The 20,863-nt window shown below is 35.0% G+C and overlaps 1 protein-coding gene across 3 annotated transcripts; it reads right to left on the reverse strand.

The window, feature by feature from the left end:
- Nucleotides 1-1,124: 1,124 nt before the first annotated feature.
- LOC125663721 (CUE domain-containing protein 1-like) lies at nucleotides 1,125-19,762 on the reverse strand. 3 transcript variants are annotated; one of them, XM_056153081.1, is made up of 11 exons: nucleotides 19,680-19,762; nucleotides 18,559-18,819; nucleotides 15,948-16,100; nucleotides 13,577-13,734; nucleotides 12,310-12,847; nucleotides 11,042-11,246; nucleotides 10,741-10,806; nucleotides 9,971-10,087; nucleotides 7,999-8,074; nucleotides 7,718-7,832; nucleotides 1,125-5,362 (listed from the first exon to the last, which is right to left on the reverse strand). In XM_056153081.1, the coding sequence occupies exons 2-11, from the start codon at nucleotides 18,751-18,753 to the stop codon at nucleotides 5,261-5,263; spliced, it is 1,725 nt and encodes a 574-aa protein (XP_056009056.1). In that variant the 5' UTR covers nucleotides 18,754-18,819; nucleotides 19,680-19,762; the 3' UTR covers nucleotides 1,125-5,260. The 3 variants fall into 3 exon arrangements, with proteins under 3 accessions (XP_056009056.1, XP_048752007.1, XP_056009057.1); XM_048896050.2 differs by having other exon boundaries at nucleotides 12,310-12,850; XM_056153082.1 differs by having other exon boundaries at nucleotides 7,683-7,832; nucleotides 12,310-12,850; nucleotides 19,680-19,750.
- Nucleotides 19,763-20,863: the final 1,101 nt, after the last annotated feature.

A 20,863-nucleotide genomic window follows, 5' to 3' on the forward strand; every position in this document is an offset into this window, starting at 1 on the left:
GAAAAGTGGTTATAAAACTTTTATAAAATCATTCTCGCACTCAAATGGAGTACATGCTCAAGATTTTTCGAGTATGTTTCGAATCTTGCTCAGAGTTATACCCAAAACAAAAATAGCTGAGTTTGAGTACAAGTACGATAAAAGTTTTGTAACATCCAGGCCAGGTGTGGTCAGCAGCACCTTAAACAAAGAAAAGGATAATTACAACTGGATCAGAAATAAAACATGGGATCACTGGTCAGGTGCTCTAACCACTGAGCTATCCAGACTAATGTCCACTTTCCATATAGCCCAAACCACTGCATTCCTCTTCCTTAAAGACGCACAACCCAGATTCTTTCGCCCCTGGCAGGACTTTCACTTGCAAGTCCTGGGGTGGTCAGCAGCACCAAATGTTGCAGGAAAGGAGAAAATTTGGGGCTGGACTTGGAATCAAACCTGGGACTCTGGAACTATATTACTTGTCAGGTGGTCAAACCACTGAGCTAACCAAACCGACATCCACAGTTCATATAGTCCAAACCATATTACAGTCCAATAGAGCAGAATCTTACAGACAGTATGTTCCAATGTCCAGAGTGGATTGACCCTTGACCTGAAAATCAATTGGGGGGGGGGGGGGGGGGGGGGGGTCCTCTTCTACTTAAAAAAAAGGGATAAAGTAAAAGACACCAAATAAATGGTTCAGAAAAATCCTTGTCAGTAAATGACCTTGACCCTTCAAATCAACCACTAATTGTGGATTAACCACTTTACATCAAAGTGAATGACCAGTATAATGCTACTTGAATAATGCCACATTGTACACTTCTCAATTCCTCTCCATCATGTGCTGCTTTATACCAAAATGCATGAAGTATAGTTCTCTGAATGTGAGAATTTGATTTTCACATAAATTCACAAGATTAACTTGCATTAAAATAAAATTATCATGGAAATTTATATATATAGACATAGTGGTTACAAAATTTAGAGGTTTTGCAGTTAAAAATGAGGCAAGGTTTCATAAAGTATGTGATATACACAATTCTGAAGCAGATACTGTTTACTTGGACCATTTACTGGGAGCAATTCCACTTTTAACATTTGTTCACAAATACGAAGTTAAATTAACAAAACCGAAATTAACAAGTTAACTTTTATTATCTACACACATAATAAACAGATTACGTAATGATCTAAGTAACAAGATTATAACACGACCTTAATACAAGTTAACTGACACTTGTTCACTTACAGAGGTAGCCTGTACAACCATTTTTATAACTGTACAATAAGTATTTGGTCACAATAACTCACAACTGTCAGCATTTCACAAGCTCACTGCTTTGAAATAAAAAAAATCTCTTGTGGAGTTTAATACAAATCCAGGTCCTATGGACCTGGGTTATCTTCCCTTACATTAAACCTGTGCAATTTTATATCTATATGGAAAGGAAACTTCTGTAAATCTAACAAAACAATTTTTCTTACAGAATTCTGATAAAATGGGGAAATACAAGCTTCTTTTTCATTCACTCTTTAATTAAAACACATTTTTCACTATAAAATGAAGGCTGTTGAATATATTAAGCACAATTAGCTTCACATTTGTGCCAGTTTAATATATGAAAATTAATGGCAGGCAGATATTGAGTATTTGATGCAATGACATAGAACTGCATTAAAAAAGTATATTTATAGGGAGTACACATTTGTTATTTATGAAATGTAGATCACATAGCTTTGATTAATGCTAGTGGGTTTGGCGTCGAGTTTTATTTTGTACATCAATGTACATGGAGCCCTATTGCATGCACGTGACATCTATGCATCAAGCTGGGGGAATAAGTTCGATTATACTGTACATAAAATTGACATCACTTGGACAGTTTTACAATGATGTATACCCAAACATCAATGAACAAATACAGGCAATTCAAGTTGGAGCAAACTCTAGAATCACATGAAAGGGAGGTAAGTCTGAGGGTAGACATAGGCACAGATATATATCTCATAGTTTGTGAAAAGGGTGATGACAAGAACAGTGCATAAACTAAATACAACTAGATAATATTTGTTAAAACTCAAGAATTTCTATAAAATGTATCAAAACTTGGCAGAAAATATGAACAAAATAGCAAATGATGGGGATGAAATTGTAATTACAAGAATGTATTTGTTCACTATGCATATCTCAACAAACTTTAAATTAACTAAATGGTTTATTAAATAGGGATGATCATTCCCTTGATATACAATGTACATGGATTTAGAACCAAAAGTTCAATTTGCACAATTGTTTAGCTTATTGCCTAAATTCTTCAGCATTTTATACAAATGTGCACTCTAGTTAGTACGATTCATTTAGAGTTGTAATTTTGTGTAAACTAAAAAGATTTATCAATGCAGACAAAGTATTGCACTGTTTTGTGAGGCTGGCACTTAGTAAAGTAGAATATGTACTCATTGTTTTTTTATTTAAAAACTAAATTTGAGCAGGTGTTTAGAGTAACTTTGCTTGCCTGGATTCAAACGTGAGCAGTATTTATTCATAAATGTCTATTTCAGAAAGTTGGTTCTGTGTAAGTTTCAGTATTTCACACAATTCTGGCATACTGATACTCTCTTACACTGGTAAATCTCCTATATTTTACAACGCACTATATTAAATTGCATAATATTGTAATCTGAAGAATTTATCCACTAAGATCAAAACTTGGGGTTACTCGCACCGTACTGATGAATACAAATATCACATACATGTATAACAACAATTTGTCTCATATTCTGAGCATATCACCATAGCACAAATTGACTCATAGGGCTGAGGCCTGTTTTGTAACAAGGCTTATATATACTATGTTGATCTACATTTATGAAACAGGCATTTAGGCCTCTGTGAAACCAACTCACAATACACGCACAGGTAATCTGTAAAGTAACCATCATGTATGTCATCGAATATAACTGACTCGACATTTCATCATCTAGAAATATGAATACAATGCAAACTCAAATTATGTGTAGTAGTTGAATAATATTACTGACGAGCTGAATAACGTATATCGGGTAACCTTGACACACTAGAAATGCTGACACCTTCCTCTGAAATTGTACTCCCTCCAAAAAAAAAAAGTGCTATTAGGATGTTGAACTACTTTTTCGAGAAAGATTCACAAAGTATTTCCGACGTCAAAATTACCAGATATACGGTAACATTTCTGACAAGTTATGTGAACTAGTTAAAGTACATTACCGAAAGATATGTGTACAAGTTGAACAACATCATTGGCATATTATGAAACTAGTTAAATACAATTCCTGAAAAATTATGTGAACTAGTTGAGTAACATTTCAAAGACTTGGTGTTGACTTCTCCGACATTTGTGTTCCTGCAGCTGATAAAGAAGGAACTTTTTTATGTAACATATTTGATAAATTAAACTGTACATGAACCATATACATAGACAATGATGAATCATAAATTTGTATCTTAACTGTGAAACAATAAATCAATTACCAATTATGTGATAATTAAATGAATATGCTGCAAATATAAGAGTATTATGAAATGTAATTTCTCTAATCACATCCAACAGCGCATCCTTCTCACATTTACGTCTCTTATTTGATGGTGTTCCTTCCCTCTGAGTCCACTCTAGTCTACAGGGTTTAATTGGAGAAACAGATTCCATAACCCTCGCTTATTATTTACCATTTTCTACCAAGTCCCTTATTTGTTATATTTTTAAGATTCACAAAAGACAAGCTTCATGTAAATGTGAAATTTCTTTAAACAAACTCAACTTTGAAGAAAAACTACCTTATATGAAATCTATATTTATCAAATTCCTTTCTTTTCTTGGAGAGTTTTGTTCCATCTTACCCTGTTTGTATATAGTACCATGAACAAGTACTTGTAATACCAATGAAATAATCACAAGTCTGAACATCGAAGTGTCAGTTACCAAAATATGTAGAATCAATTAATCCATGGACTAAGTCGTGCTTTAAAAAAGAAAATTCCAAAAGGTCAATGACCTGAGTAACAAGAATCATGAACAAAAATGTTTGAATTTTCCCAGAGCGGTTTGTCCAGCACTTTGAAATCTGAATCTAGTAATGATACAAACACAAGACTATACAAATAATAAATATAATAGTAAGACTATTTACAACTGCTACAACTTATTTGATTGTATACAAGCACCTTAAGGAGAATTCTTTCAAAAAATTAACATCGTGACAAAAATGAAGATCATAAGTTACAAAAAAAAAGTTTTGGGTAGATCATTCAAGATTAAAGAAAGGCATTCCTCACTACTCCATATTGTACAGAACAATGCCTTCAGCATGGATTTATCTGATCAGAATTCTGTTAATGTGTACAGCTTGGAGGAATACAGATTACTTTGTTTCAACCAAGAATTGGATAGATCGGTGTTAACATGTACTGATAAAAAGCAAATCTGTGAAGATATCAAAAAGCAACTGAAGAAATTCTTGGTAAAGTAAATTTCCCCGACATAATATAAGTATTTATTGAACATTCTAGTCTTCATACACTTTATAAACATACAAAAAATAGGGATAAACTCTTTTCCTGTGAGAGGAACACAGAAGGTACACAGGTAATACTGCAATCAAGTTTTACAGGCACTGGCAGATTTTACATGAAGATCAATTAGATTAGACTTCTGATAGTCCTAGACAATCACAATCCAAAATAAACATAGTTCATCTAGTTTTCCATTTAAAAAATCAATTAAAATACAATGTGTAAGTAGATATCTCTCATTACAATTATGCACTCCTTTCCTTCTTCACCATATACATGTAATTTAGAATATATGTAACTCATTTACAAAGACTGTACAGTTTTTATATGAACCAGTGAGTATATGCCACGAGACACTTGCTTATTACTAAAAGGATATTGAAACTGCCAAATAAAGTGAGACAGTTACAAGTACAAATGATGATTTCTTAATATATATATATATATATAGGGATATATATATATATTGCATTTAAAAACATTACACTTTAGAAAATTTAAATACGTCAACAATGACTATTACTTAATATGAAGTGCAAGAACTACTTCATAACACAAAAACTTGTATAGCTTCAGAGATTCACTAAAAAAAAAAGGTGTGCTCTGAATGGACACAAATTGCTTGGAGGACTTGCTATACCCTGAATCTGAACTGTCCCTATCAGTAACTGGCCTAGTAATTTACCATGATAGACCTCGATAGTGTCTAACATGGTGATATTATATAAAGTCTGTGGCTTTGTTGTCATGATAGATGGGCGTGTTGTTGGACTGGTGGCGATCATGTGCCCGCTCATTTGGTATTCTTAGTAAACTGTCAGGCTGCAATGGAAAAGCACACATATAGATACATGTATCAATTTTCTTTATCATTATCATTTTCAATTTAATCATCAAATGCAATAAAACAGACCCATTGTGAATATGTGTTTACATACAAGGTAAAATTACCACAAACAAGAGGCCCATGGGCCACATCGCTCACCTGAGTCACCTTGGAACATATCTAAAGCTTTTCCTTATATATTCGCATGTAAAACTTTGATCCCTATTGTGGCCCCAACTTATCCCCAGGGGCCATGATTTTTACAAACTAGAATCTGCATTATGTCAGGAAGTCTTCATATAAATGTAAATTTTTTGGTCCAATGATTCTTGAGAGGAAGACTTTTAAAGATTTTCCCTACATATTTCTATGTAAAACTTGGATCCCCTTTTTTGCCCCCCCCAACCTTTCTGACCCATTGGTTCTTCAGAAGTGTGTGTGTGTGTGTTGTTAATTGATTGATTTTTGCTGTTGTTCACCACACACAACAATTTTTCAGTTATCTGGTGGTGCCCAGTTTTTTATTGGTGGAAGAGAGAAAGAGAGAACCCAGATACAATGTATTTGGGAAGAGACCACCGACCGTCTGAAAGTAAACTTTCTCACTTACTGGCGCGAGCAGAATTCGAACCCACGCCAACCAGAGGTGAGAGGCTGTGTGATTTTGAGCTCGATGCTCTAACCACTCGGCCATGGAGGCCCGGGGGGTTAATTAAAATTGATGCCAAATTACGGAAGTCTGAAATGATGTTACCAGTGTCTCTTCTACTGACAGTGGGAAAATTACACCCTACATGGCATTTTTTCCCACCTGTACAACATTACCCTCTAATCACATGTATGTAAACAGCCCAAGTGCACACTGATAAGCAGCCTCAGTTACCAACATTAAATAATTCCCTTACAAAGAATGCCCCCCCCCCCTCCCCCTACAAATTACTGAAAATATCGTATCAGGGTACAAAAATTAAGATAGAAAAATAATGGGAAATGAGAGAAATCAGGTATGGAAAGTATATATAAATCAATAATATAATACATGTAATATTTAATTACACTGTATACGGAACTATAATACAAATTTGTTCATATTTTCACAAATAAACGGGGAGAGGGGGGGAATGGACAGGATCTACATATTTGGTAATTTGTCCTCTAACTAAAGGAAAAACATATCAGCATTGTTTTGTAAGTTATTCGATACAAAAATGTTACATTATAAATGCAGTATAGACATTCATCCAATAGCTAGTAACATTATAGACTAAAAGTGTGATAACAAGTTCTAGAATATCCATCATCTTTATCACTGAAAAATTAGCCTAAATTACAATTTGAAAGGATAATTTTTATGCATGTAAATTGTCAAAATTTTATTCCCTTGATCGTGCAAAAAACAGTGGCAGATTTGTCCAAAGGGCGTCATGAGGTTACATCCAGACCCTGTTTTGGTTCAACATCTTTAACAGATAGTATATTTCTTAATTTGCTATTTTGGGCCCTTCAACTTTCCCTCATGGAGAGAAATGGTACATATTTGTCACAATTCATCATGCACCGTTAAATAGAAAATTTTCTGGATCTGCCCATGAAAACCATCTCTTAACTTGACCTAAATGTAAACTTAAACTGGCTAATCTATCTATATTTTACCTTGATTTTAATTTCTTCATATGAATATGAAGTGTTCAAATCTTAGTGTGAATTTCACTTTAATCAATTTTCTTTTGAAATTTATAACGTGAATCGCTTTTCACATGAAATTTGGGTGAAATTTTGTGTGTGAATTTCACTTGAACAGCAATTCGCGTGAAATTCATGCGAGGCGCATTTGCTTGTGTATGTCAGGAAGCTTTCATGTAAATTTGTACTTTCGTGGCCCAGTGCTTCTTGAGAAGAAAATTTTCATAGATTTTACCTATACATTCACATGCAAAACTTTGATCCCCTATTGTGGCCCCAACCTACCCCCGGGGTCATGGCTTTAACAAACTTGAATCTGCACTATGTCAGAAAGTTTTCATGTAATTTCAGCTCTTCTGGCCCAGTGGTTCTTGAGAAGATTTTTAAATGACCCCACCCTATTTTTGCATCTTTGAAGGAGGCATGGCCCTTCATTTAAACAAACTTGAAAGCCCTTCACAAAAGGATGCTTTTTGCCAAGTTTGGTTGAAATTGGTCCAGTGGTTCTGGAGAAGAAGTTGAAAATGTGAAAAGTTTACAGACAGACAGATGACGGACAACAGGTGATCAGAAAAGCTCACTTGAGCTTTCAGCTCAGGTGAGCTAAAAACATTATGGAAAAATACTATGTACTTCACTGCTGTTGGTCAGTGTTGACCAACCCTTACCAGAGGTTCTATCTCTGTCCTTTGGTCATAAGGATTAGTGTCCTCATCTGGGACAAAGTCTTCTTCATCGCTGTCCAGCAGATTGACCATAGATGGGGCCAGTTTCTCTTTTTGACTGACACAGGGTTAAGGAATGCACAAGACTTTTCCAAAATTTGGATCCAATCAATGCCATTATCAGACAATATCATTATAAACATGTGTGTGTGATTTGATAAAGACTATACTTGTGTTTGTCAACATAGTCTAGTCCTCACAATAAATAATTTGAATAAGGATACATTTGTTTCAGTGTCATTTTCTTCTTCTTTCTGGAGAAGAACTTCCTGGCTAGTGCAATAAACTGCTTTTTCGATGCTGTACAATGAAATAAATTATGCTGACATTGGATACAAATTCTTCCGTGGTGGTAAACCTTATCAAATTCATTTACCTGTTCTTACTGCACAAATTTATACATGCAAATGCACGTTCAATGATTAAACACTCATGCATTCAACTGTATACATCATCAAAGAATGCCTTTAATTCTTACAAACAAACAAAAAAATGGGAGAGGGCTAAATTATTGCAGTTATAACAAAGGGTCTATTGCTCATCCGAAGACTGAAACAGGCCATAGTGACTAAATGCATTGTGAAGAGCATGTGATGTTTGAAGGAATACACACAAAGAATGTTGGTTCAGAATTGTCATAATTGTACACAGTTTCTAAAGAAAGTTTGGGTATATTGTTATTACCCTGGTCCGTCCATCTGTCAAACTTCCTTCTTCCTAAAACTCCTCTTTTATTTAAAACAGTAACCAATTAATCTTTTGGAATATGATAAGTGGTGTCCTGTAGATGTGTAATAAGGTTTCAGAATTTTCAATTTTACCCTGGGGATAAAAATAAATAAATCAAGAGGCCCATGGGCATTAACCATCACCCGAGAATCATTATCCATACAGGGAGTCTCATATTTGCAATTAAACCTCAATATGGAGTCCTTTGTGCACATGTTTATGATCTTACAAAATATGCAAACAATTTCTATTCATTTACAGAAGGAAAAATGGAAGTTTGAAGTATATATTTTGACCCCCCTTCCCACAACCCATGGGCCGTGAATTTCACAATTCAAGAAGAGGACATTAAGGACATCATAACCATACATTTCGTTTATTTCCCATGACTATGAAAGTAGAAAAGAAAACATATCTTTGGTTTTTACACATTTTTATGATGTGGCCATATTGGCCTTGTCCAGGGGCATGAACCCCCAACCCGTGAATTTCACATTTTAGTAGAGAGTTTCACAAACATCATAATCATGCATAAGTTTTTTCAAATATATATATGGGAGTAGAGAAAAAGATTTTCTAAGATTCATTACAATTCACCATATGGCCATGTTGGCCCCACACTAGGGCCTGAACCCCTGACCCAAGGAGTCAAGAATTTCACATTTTAGGTAGAGAGCTTCATAGACATCATAATCATGCATTTAGTTTTTCTCAAATATATATGGGAGTAGAGAAAAAGATTTAATATATTTTCACTATATGGCCATATTGGCCCTGCCATAGGGCCTGAACCCATGACCCAGGGGCCACGAATTTCACAATTTTAGTAGAGGGCTTCATGGACATCATATCAATGGATTTAGTTTTTCTCCCACATGTGTGGCAGTAGAGAAGATTTTTGAAAATATGGCCTTTTATACGAGTCCTCATTGGTGGTAAGGTCATAAAGTTCACAATTTATATTCCTCTTATCCTAGAGATGCTTTACACCAAAAATAGTAACAACTGGCCTCGTAGTTTACGAAATTAAAAATGTAAAATTGTTAACGGACGATGGACAACACACCACGATGACCTGAGTGACTCTGGTGACCTAAAAAATACCTGGTTCCCAGAACTCCTTATATATTTTATACAATAAATAACCAAATCATCTTTTGGAAAATGATTGGTAGTATACTGTACATGTTCAATAAGGTTTTGGAATTTTCATTTTCACCCTAAGGCCCGAAAAATGACATTTTTCTACAAAACCCTGGTTCCCAGAACTCCTCTTACATTTTAAGCAGTACCCAAATGATCTTTTGGAAGGTAATTGTTGGTGTCCCATAAATGTGCAATAAGGTTTCAGAATTTTCATTTTCACCCTAGGTACCAAATGGGGGTTGAAAATGTCAAAAATACACCAACAGTTTTGATGACATACATAATGTACAATGAATCAGTAAAAATGTTTCCTGTACTTACCACCTCCCATGTTGTTCAACTGTCGTCGCAATTCAGCATCTTCATCTTTCTGTTTGGGGGAAGGTTGTGTAAAAGGAAATGGCTCCAAGCGTGTCTGCCTGTCATCACCATAACCTTCTGACAATTCAACAGAAAGCACAGCAACTAGTACAGAACTGATTTGTTATATGTACAGATCATTCCCATATATAATGTTGCAATATAAAGAAGTAGGTACAGTTTCCACAGACATCTCGCCCAGAAAATGGATAATTTCAGTAGGAGTCACAAATTCTGGCCTTCAAATAAGGAATATAAAAGTGAACTCAAACTACATTTAAATTTATCCAAAACTGCTTTGTGTTGTATGACAGGAGCGTGGGTGGGTGGGGGGGTTTCCTTTCAGAAACCATACAGCCCATGCGTCGAGCAAAGTCAAATACATTTTTTTTTTATCTTCTATTAATGCACAATATATATTAATTTTATTTTGCTCGACGAATGGGCACACCTTTACCTAAGCAATAATCTGGATGAAATTTAACAGTTGTCAAGCTCTTTTTGTAAAAAGGCAGGAAAGTCTTATTCATGAAATAATAATGCTATCAAACATGCAATAAGTTTGATTTAAGTTGAATAGTATACTTGGCATATATTTAACTTACTTAAAACACAGATCAAACTTGATTCAAGACACTTTTAAAACAGAATTTTTTGGGGGCCTTTTTATGTACACAATTGTACTTTGTTCTTTCCTTCAATAAACAGAAACAAACAATTTAACTCTATACCTGTTGTTTCTGCTGGTTGAATAACAGGAGGCAATGGGGGCTCAAATGTTGTCATATCCTTGCGATCTGAAAACAATTTCAAGATATATCTTCTTATTCTTGTCTGTGTGCTGTATTGATCGTTTGCTCGTAACTTAGTCCGTGTCTAAATGTTCGAGATTCTTCCAACATAGATCTGGCCAAGTCACAATTCATATTTCTTGTGTAGAATATAAGTTGATTTAATTTACACTGAGGCAATACAAACAGTGAATAAATAGTGAGAAATACTTCCTCAACCTACACAATAACACTCCCATACCTTTCTCTAGTGTTTTCATAAAGTCTTCATTTCCTCTCAGCTCCTGTAAGAATTCACTGTTCTGCAGAGCAATGGCAAGTCGTTCATCTTCCAAATATTGTGACATTTCAAGGTCTACATTTTTAACAGCCTTTCGTCTTCGTCGCTCATTTTCCTTTAATTTTTCATCCAGCATATCCTGACTGAATTCATGTGAAGAGATAATCTGGAACGTGGAAGTAAATTTTAAAAAAAAAAAATGGTACAAGGAAATTCACTGAATAATGAATAAAGCTAGATGCACATCTTCCCATGTACTCATGTACATCTCAAAACACAATACAGTGAAACGCACTGTTAGGGTACATAATTCATACATAGAGATCAGGGTTTTATCCAGCATTTAGATGTTACTACCAATTTTATATTTAAGGGGAATTTTTGAGAATGCAGTCATGAGCTTCCAGGGGATGGGGGTAGGGGACATCCATGGAATATAATATCCACAGATTATTACAGCCATATAAATTGATTGATTACACATTTTATCTACATTGTACATGTAAGTCTGACAATTATAGAAAATTACTTAGAATATATAAAAATGATTTTTGTTGAAAATTATTATACAATTTTGTCAAGTCTCTACAAATGAAGTTGTTTTTTTTTATCTGTGGAAGGGGAAATATTCATTTGTTGCCAAAGGGGAAAGGTACCTTATACCGGTAGTAAAAACAACCTAGATAAATCCCTGGTGATACATAGCTGTATCTGGAAATACATGCAAATGATGCATGCTTGAAGTTAAAAGCTGCGAAGCTGTCAATTGCAATTCCAAAATGAGGTCACAGTGACCTATTTTGGTTCATGACACACCTTCCTCCCAAGCTGCATCAACTGACCAAGTTTGATGTTCCTAGGCCTCACAGTGTGCAAGATATGATTCAGACACAATTTGAGTATGTACTGCCATACAATTCCAAAAGGAAGCCAGTGAACTATTTTTGCTTCAGAAAACACTTTCCCCCAAGCTGTGTCAGCTGACCAAGTTTGATAGTCCTGGGCCTAACAGTGTGAAAGACGTAACTCCTACATGAAAAAGCTAACAGACAGACAGACTACACCATAATATGGCCCATCAAAATGCGAGTGCAAAAAAAAATCAGTTAATACCATTTATAACTTGTACAAGAAAATCTCAAACAAGACATGTATCAACGTCATTTGATGCACCTCAAAAACAAAATCTTTTAACTTAATATATTAACTTAAAAAGATAATCTGCTGACCAGTGATTTGGACATCCCTGGAGACCCATTAAGGATTTGTCCATGTGAATGAACCATAGGTAAATGTTCACCACCATGAGACCACTTGGGTCTTTCTGGAGCTCGCTCACTGCGGCTTCGAGAAATCTTCTTCTTGTGCTCACTGCTACTGTTTGACAGTCTCTCAGTGTGTCTGTTTTTTCTGTTGATATTGTGATGAGTCCTCTCTGTACTGCTTTGTGGTAGAAATCCCTCTAATGAAAGAGGGTCTTGTGACTTTGGCACGGTTAATCTCAGAAAGTCATCGGGAAGTGTTCCCAGCATTGGGGGGTTCCAATTGCGAAAGCCCCTCTTGACAGGGGTGCTGTGACTTATGGGGGAGCTGGGAAGGGGGCGCTTTGGTTCTGTATTGGACAAAGCAAGGGAGTCCACCATGTCGTCACTATGTCGACTTCGATGGCTCCTTCGATGGTGATGATGGTGCGATGATCTGCTGTGATGATGAGATGATTTGTTTTGTCCATGACTGTGAGTCTTTGGGGTATGGGTTGTATTTGATCTACTAAATAAAACAAAAATATTATTGCTTTCACTTTTATACATCAACAAAGATGTGTTTGTCAGACAGCTGACAAAGTGTTTGAATTGTATCATACATGTACAAATTGTTTTGTTTGTTCCTTTGTTCTTTTTATCTGCCTTCAAGAATTTTTCACTCATATCAAGGTGACACCAGCTGTGGGCGATGAGACACAAATTCAGACCTATGCATGGTGCTCTGGGCACTAGTAGTGAGGGTTATTGTGCCAATGCCTCTCAAAGTTATCATTCAAAAAGACCTGTGACTCTCAATCTAAATGCAGAGCATTTGGCAAAGAGCGGTCACTAGTTATTTTTACATCTTGAATAGGTCTAAGTTGCTAAGGTACAAGTAGGACTCGAACCAATAACCTCCCGGTCTTGTGTACAAACTATAAACGTACAAAAGATTTAGCAACACTACATGTGTATATATGTATCTTTGGCATCTTATATAACCTATTTTTACAAATTTTACCAAAAAACTTACTTCAATTAACATCTGCAATTCCTATAAAATTGAAAATCCAAGCAATCTACACAGTAACACATTGTAATATTTTGATCATTTAGCAACACACTTTTCGTGTAGCATGGTAGACACCTTTTCGTTTGAGATCATTTGACTTTCAATGAACATGTACACAAATGTGTCTTGTACTAAACGGCACCATATATTTTTCTTGTACATTGTCTGTAAAATGCTGACCTTATTGGGCTCCTCTTTGGTGGGGTGGGAGAGGTTTTACTTGTTGTTTGAGTGATGGGGGTGGTCCAGATACTGTTATCTGATTGCACAGCTTCAGTGTAGGAAGGTGGGGAGTCTTCAGTTCGCTTCTCGTGATAGGTGGGACAGCCATCCTCCTCCTGTAAAAACAAGTCACTTTCAAATAACCTGACAAGTCACTCTCAAATAACCTGACAACAAGTCACTCTCAAATAACCTGACAACAAGTCACTCTCAAATAACCTGACAACAAGACACTCTCAAATAACCTGACAACAAGACACTCTCAAATAACCTGACAATCACTCTCAAATAACCTCACAACAAGACACTCTCAAATAACCTCACAGGACACTCTCAAATAACCTCACAACAAGACACTCTCAAATAACTTGACAACAAGTCACTCTCAAATAACCTGACAACAAGACACTCTCAAATAACCTCACAACAAGACACTCTCAAATAACCTCACAGGACACTCTCAAATAACCTCAAAACAAGACACTCTCAAATAACCTGACAACAAGACACTCTCAAATAACCTCACAGGACACTCTCAAATAACCTGACAACAAGACACTCTCAAATAACCTGACAACAAGTCACTCTCAAATAACCTGACAACAAGACACTCTCAAATAACCTGACAACAAGTCACTCTCAAATAACCTGACAAGTCACTCTCAAATAACCTGACAACAAGTCACTCTCAAATAACCTGACAAGACACTCTCAAATAACCTCACAGGACACTCTCAAATAACCTCACAACAAGACACTCTCAAATAACCTAACAACAAGTCACTCTCAAATAACCTCACAACAAGACACTCTCAAATAACCTCACAGGACACTCTCAAATAACCTGACAACAAGACACTCTCAAATAACCTGACAACAAGTCACTCTCAAATAACCTGACAACAAGACACTCTCAAATAACCTGACAACAAGTCACTCTCAAATAACCTGACAAGTCACTCTCAAATAACCTGACAACAAGTCACTCTCAAATAACCTGACAAGACACTCTCAAATAACCTCACAGGACACTCTCAAATAACCTCACAACAAGACACTCTCAAATAACCTGACAACAAGTCACTCTCAAATAACCTCACAACAAGACACTCTCAAATAACCTCACAGGACACTCTCAAATAACCTCACAACAAGACACTCTCAAATAACCTGACAACAAGTCACTCTCAAATAACCTGACAACAAGACACTCTCAAATAACCTGACAACAAGTCACTCTCAAATAACCTCACAACAAGTCACTCTCAAATAACCTCACAACAAGACACTCTCAAATAACCTCACAACAAGACACTCTCAAATAACCTCACAGGACACTCTCAAATAACCTCACAACAAGACACTCTCAAATAACCTCACAACAAGACACTCTCAAATAACCTCACAACAAGACACTCTCAAATAACCTCACAACAAGACACTCTCAAATAACCTCACAGGACACTCTCAAATAACATCACAACAAGACACTCTCAAATAACCTGACAACAAGTCACTCTCAAATAACCTCACAACAAGACACTCTCAAATAACCTCACAGGACACTCTCAAATAACCTCACAACAAGACACTCTCAAATAACCTCACAACAAGACACTCTCAAATAACCTCACAACAAGTCGCTCTCAAATAACCTCACAAGACACTCTCAAATAACCTCACAAGTCACTCTCAAATAATCTGACAACAAGTCACTCTCAAATAACCTGACAACAAGACAAGCATTTCCAAGTCTTTCTTGAAGACCTAGATATAGCGAAACCTGTCTACTCCGAAGCTGTATTTTTCTGTCTTGAAGACCTAGATATAGTGAAACCTGTCTATTCCAAAGCTGTATTATTCTGTCTTGAAGACCTAGTTATAGTGAAACCTGTCTCTTGCAATATGCAGTGGGGGACAAATTTAATGTCTGGTTTAATGTCAGGTCACACGTTATAAAGAGAATTGAAAACAGAGAATTGGGAATGGAAATTAGGGTCAGAATATTCAGTAATATGAATTATGCAGATGTCAACTATACAAGTTTAACTGTAGTCACCAAAATATTTCTATGAAAGGGGTAAAGGTGGGCATGGAGTCAACTAAGATTTGATTAGAGGCGGATCTTGTTATACAGTAAATCCGGGATATGAAGTGCAGTCAATTTTTCTAAATACGTATGTAAACATTGATTTACTATAACACAAATTTTTAACTTGTATATCAACAATGTAAACATTTCATACATCTGCAAAAACTCATTTCAGTGTTGTCTGTAGTTAATAAAACCGATATTGTAGTTAATAAAACCTATATTGTATGTACATACAGGAGAAATGAGCTCCGGGGGTATGTCCACAAAGTCTTTGTCATCAGCATCAATACTCATAGTCAGTAGCTGATCAATCGTGTCGTCAACAGCACCATCATTGGACCTCAGGACCGCCTCAATCACATCAGTGTCCATAGAAGGAAACATGGCCTGCAATTCAGAAGAGATATCATTGATGACCTCAATCTATGAGAAAATGTCCTTAATCATATTAGATATCATCAAATACAAATCTTATTCATATTTAATTTAAAAATTTGATCTTATAATTATCAATGGAGTAATTATTATGTAGATTTATGTTCTCAGTTTAGTTTGCTGGGTCCCAATTCTGTGGATTTGTGAGGAAAGTATCTGTTTTTGATAGTTTAATTATATCTATATCTTAATGGTACCACATGTATTACATAATATATACGATTTGATTTCACTGAAATCAAATGTGTATTCTTCTATCATTTAATGAATATGTTGAGATTTGATGTCATGATGTGCAAAAACTTTACAATATATCCATTTGACACCCAAAATTTGACATCAGGGTCAATGTCAGTACAAGGTCACAATCTTTTCATGCCTTGAAATTCCATTAAAGCATACATGAGTTGTATATGTATCTGAAAGTACTTTATAGAGATTGCTTGATAGAAGATTTCATGTTTAAAGGGACTGATTCATGATTTCCCCCCCAAATTTTGTTTTTCACTTTTAATCATCAAAATCTACTGTCTAATGTGTTTAAAAGGTTTCACAAAAAATCAAGGTTATACATTATCACAGAAGCTCATTTTAGAGAGTTTGTTATTTGTTTTGTAAACAAAGATTGTGGTATATTATTGTTTACGAAGTTTTCAAAAGAAATGGATATCGATCTGAGTTTATTATATATATACATATAATTATATATATCACATTTTAAGTAATTTTTAGGTAAAATGTGTCATCTAAAAGTTAACTCTCTGACTGTACAAAAAATACAGATGCTTTGAATTACAAAATTAACATTTCACTGGTTTGAAAACATGAACCAGCCCCTTTAAAACAAAGTGAGATGTAATAGCAGCTGTCAATTATGTTCAGAATTAACTTGTAAATTGAAAAATTTAAACGAAACTTTCACTTGTACATTTAACATATGTAAACAAAAACATGACACAAGCCTTGTTCACATAACATAGAATTGTGAGCTCTGTATCTCTCTTGTAACTCGACAATAGATATTCAAATTTTTGCTGACCATTAGAATTACTTTAGTTAAGCATTGTAAACATTAAAATTGGAAAAATAAAATTTGAATTTTTTATAGCTCAAATCAAGTCCATGTCCCTTTAAACATCGACTTTGAAGTCACTCTGATAGATATTGAGAAAATATAGGAAATTGCATTGTTTAGTCTTTGACATTACCCAAAACAAGTCTTCAAATATCAGAAAATGCAATAATTTGCAGCTTTTTGATTTTATGAAAGTTTCGACTACATCAAAACTTACCATTGCATGCAAAATTGTTGCTAATAATAAATCAGACACAGGAAAAATATATAAGCATTTGACTTCCACATGTCAATGTGAGATGACATCATTATGATAAAATGTGACACAATTGGTTTTTATTTATTCTTCTTTTTTTTTCATTTAAGAGGTGGATCAAGCAATCCCTCCCCCCTTTCCCAATGAGAAATGTATTTCAAAATGAACAGAGCAGTGTTTACAAATACTTGGTATTACATTGCATAGAAACTATTTGTAATTTTGCACTTTATAAAGGAATAAAATAATAATAATAACATTAATTTGAATCTATTATTTAAAACATCACACAGAGGGCTGTTTCATTAAAACATATGGGGTACCAAGGGAAGGCAGTTTTTATATAAAAAAAAATCTATGGGTGGTTCACACTGGTGAGATAGTGATTCTATGGTGGGTGGCTTTTGCACAAAAATTGCTTCTATGGGTGTACATTTCACAAAACCATATAATCTGTGAGAAAATAATCAGAACACATGATTTACAGAGGCAATCTTAGCATTCCGTAACTTATGCTTGAAAGGGAATTGCATGTATTGAATACTGAAATAAAGTCGATATCAAGATGAAAAAGTATGTTGTGCTGTATGATGGGGAAAAAAATTCTGATTTGGGAATATTTCAAATTAATTTTTAAGTGCCTTCCCTCATCCCATGTATGTTTTACTGGAACGGCCCAGAAAATATATTGCTATTTTACTACAAAAATTAGCATACAAGTAGATTCTATACGTCTTGCTTCACATCGAGAAAACAATCTGTGTATTAAACCGAAGTATCTTATTGCACACATTGATTTCTCATTTCATACAAGGCCCAAAACAGTGTTGTGATGTAAATTAAAAGAAAGAAAAGCAGTTCTGGCTGCTGGACGACAAGGGTGTGTGTCCCTATACCAAACCATTTCATACAAAAATAACTTCATTCCCTAATTTGAATTTGACTAATAAGAGACTAGAATACAATAAGAATTAAATTACATGGATATAGGAAATTACAGATAAAACAAACTAATTCCACGGGACCCCATAAATTTGCTGTAACTGAGCATAATGAGAAAGTATTTGAAAATAAGTTACTTTGAAGTCAGACATGGCTTGGTAGAAGTCTAGCTGCTTTGTTGGCCGTTCTCTGTGTGAATGGGATCGCTGTAAGGGTGGGGGTCTAGCTGGTGGCTCCCCATCTCCTGGTGCAAAGTCATTTTCTACCTGTGGATTATGCAGCCTACGACGGCTGCTTCGAGGCTTTGCAGATTGTGTATCAGCTGTTGCCATTTCCTAAATTTGTAAGCTATACCATTGTTTATGCTACCTTCTTGTACTGTACAGCATGTATCTAACCTGCAAATTCAACAATTCTTGTACTTTCTACAATATCATCATTCACAAGATGACTCATTTGTCTTCATGATAATCACTATAAACATCCATAATCAGTTCATCACAAAATTTCAACGTTCTGCCTATCTACTCACAAGAAGAATTATATAAACCCACAAACATCTCATGAAATGAACAGAAATATAGATATAAACTGACAATCTACCATAATAAAACATAATTGTCTGCTTTTTAACTTCAATAAGAGGGAAACATCATGGCCAATTCCAGGCTTTGAAGTTAGGCAGGGTGAAGACAAGCCATCATAGGCCTAAGGACCGTCAAGATTTCCAACAGAAAGTAACTCCTAGTCCTGAATGACTTCAAAATGGCTCGACTCCTTCATATTTAAAAATACCCATTACATCCTTCACTCAATCATAGTAGACAGTGTTTCAGTGTAAATATAGATACTAACAGTAAATAGAAACCTTAAGCGGATATACCCGTTTACATCCTATTTACATACATACAAGTGTATACTTAATCTTGAAATATTCCCCATGTACATCACATTCATTGAGACAGAATGAGCCCCGAACGAGTTTTAAAACCGATACACAGAAACAAAACTTCATATTTCAAAGCTATAACAATGGATAGAAATTTCACAAACCAGTTAACAACTTATCCTATGGTATAGTAACTGTAGTACCCAAACGCATTCTGATAACTCGACTGGTCAATGATCAATCTCAAGATTACTCTTACGAAAGCCCAGGCAGAGCTCAAAATAACAACAAAACCGATTACCTAAAACCATATCTACATACTCAGTCTTATTGTGCGTGCAATACAAGAATAAATGAGTAATTTTTTACCCAATTTCAACGAAATTCCATTTTCATGGGATCGACCGGATGTTGAATAAATGAATCCCATTCATGATCATAAGGTTCTGAATAACTAAAACATGTATTTTCGGATAAGATTGGAAATAGGTCATGCTCATAAAAGGGAATTACAAATAGATTTATAATTTGTATATCATAAAAAGGTTCGGAAACTAACTGACAAGAATATATAGACCTGTTTCCTTAATTGATTACAGTAATACGATTGACTTAACCAAACTGAAACAATTTATACAAGTCTAATAAAATTATTGCATATGTTGAAAGGAAAGAAATACAAGTATGAAAAGAGGAATGTCATAATTAAACAGAGATAAGCTAATATTGATATCTGCTACAGAGGTATACAAAGGGTATAATATAATGAATCAACACGGAATTTTTTGGATTCGTCAATAGATTGATGAAAGGGAGGTAAATCACTTACACTTTAGAAGCAAATTAAAATCTCTTGGATTTTCCTTGACATCTAGAATTGGTATATCAACCATTATTCATAATTGTGAATTAAAAATTGTTTGTGATGATCAAACTGCAAGACCAAGGAGATTCCACTAATCCATAAAATGTATTTATAAATTTGGGGGGGGGGGGGGTAATTATAAAAGAATTTTTATAAAACATCACTGATTTTTAGAAATGTTTTTGGTGCCCTCAACAAAGCATCTAACCTAGCGACCAGATCTGAACTAGGAGTACTTCCATTACGTATTATATTCAAGTACTAGTCTTTACGGAATACATTATACAACTTGAAATAAACTATTTTAATTTACAGTATTTAAATACTGTAAACACTGGCCAATGCAAACACACTGTTCATCGTCGCAAACCACGGCCAATATTTACGATCCTCTCCCATAGGAGAGAGCTATATGCGGACTCCGGACCGTGGCTTGAGACGATGACAAGGGTTAGGATAGTTTACTTTTAAAAACAAACGTGTGCAGTTCTAAGATGTTAAAACGTGTTCTGTACTTAGTATTTAAACACTATTGGTTGAAAAACGTAAAATTCATATATAAGAAAATAATAAATTTTAATGACTATACTGTGAAACGCCTCTCAAGGATCAACTGTAAACTGTATTTGCGTCTGTCTTTCTAAAAAGCTCCGTCAGATTTAATCAACTGTAAATTGAAACAGGTTGA

The sequence above is a fragment of the Ostrea edulis genome, chromosome 1 (genome assembly GCF_947568905.1).
Source record: "Ostrea edulis chromosome 1, xbOstEdul1.1, whole genome shotgun sequence".
NCBI classification, from domain to species: Eukaryota; Metazoa; Mollusca; class Bivalvia; order Ostreida; family Ostreidae; genus Ostrea; species Ostrea edulis.

Coding starts and splice junctions, on each gene's coding strand:
- LOC125663721 (XM_048896050.2), bottom strand. CDS start 18,753: ATGGCAACAGCTGATACACAATCTGCAAAGCCTCGAAGCAGCCGTCGT. Junction 13,735..15,947: donor CCCCGGAGCTCATTTCTCCT/GTATGTACATAC, acceptor TTGTTTTTACAG/GAGGAGGATGGCTGTCCCAC. Junction 10,807..11,041: donor TATGAAAACACTAGAGAAAG/GTATGGGAGTGT, acceptor AATTGTTTTCAG/ATCGCAAGGATATGACAACA.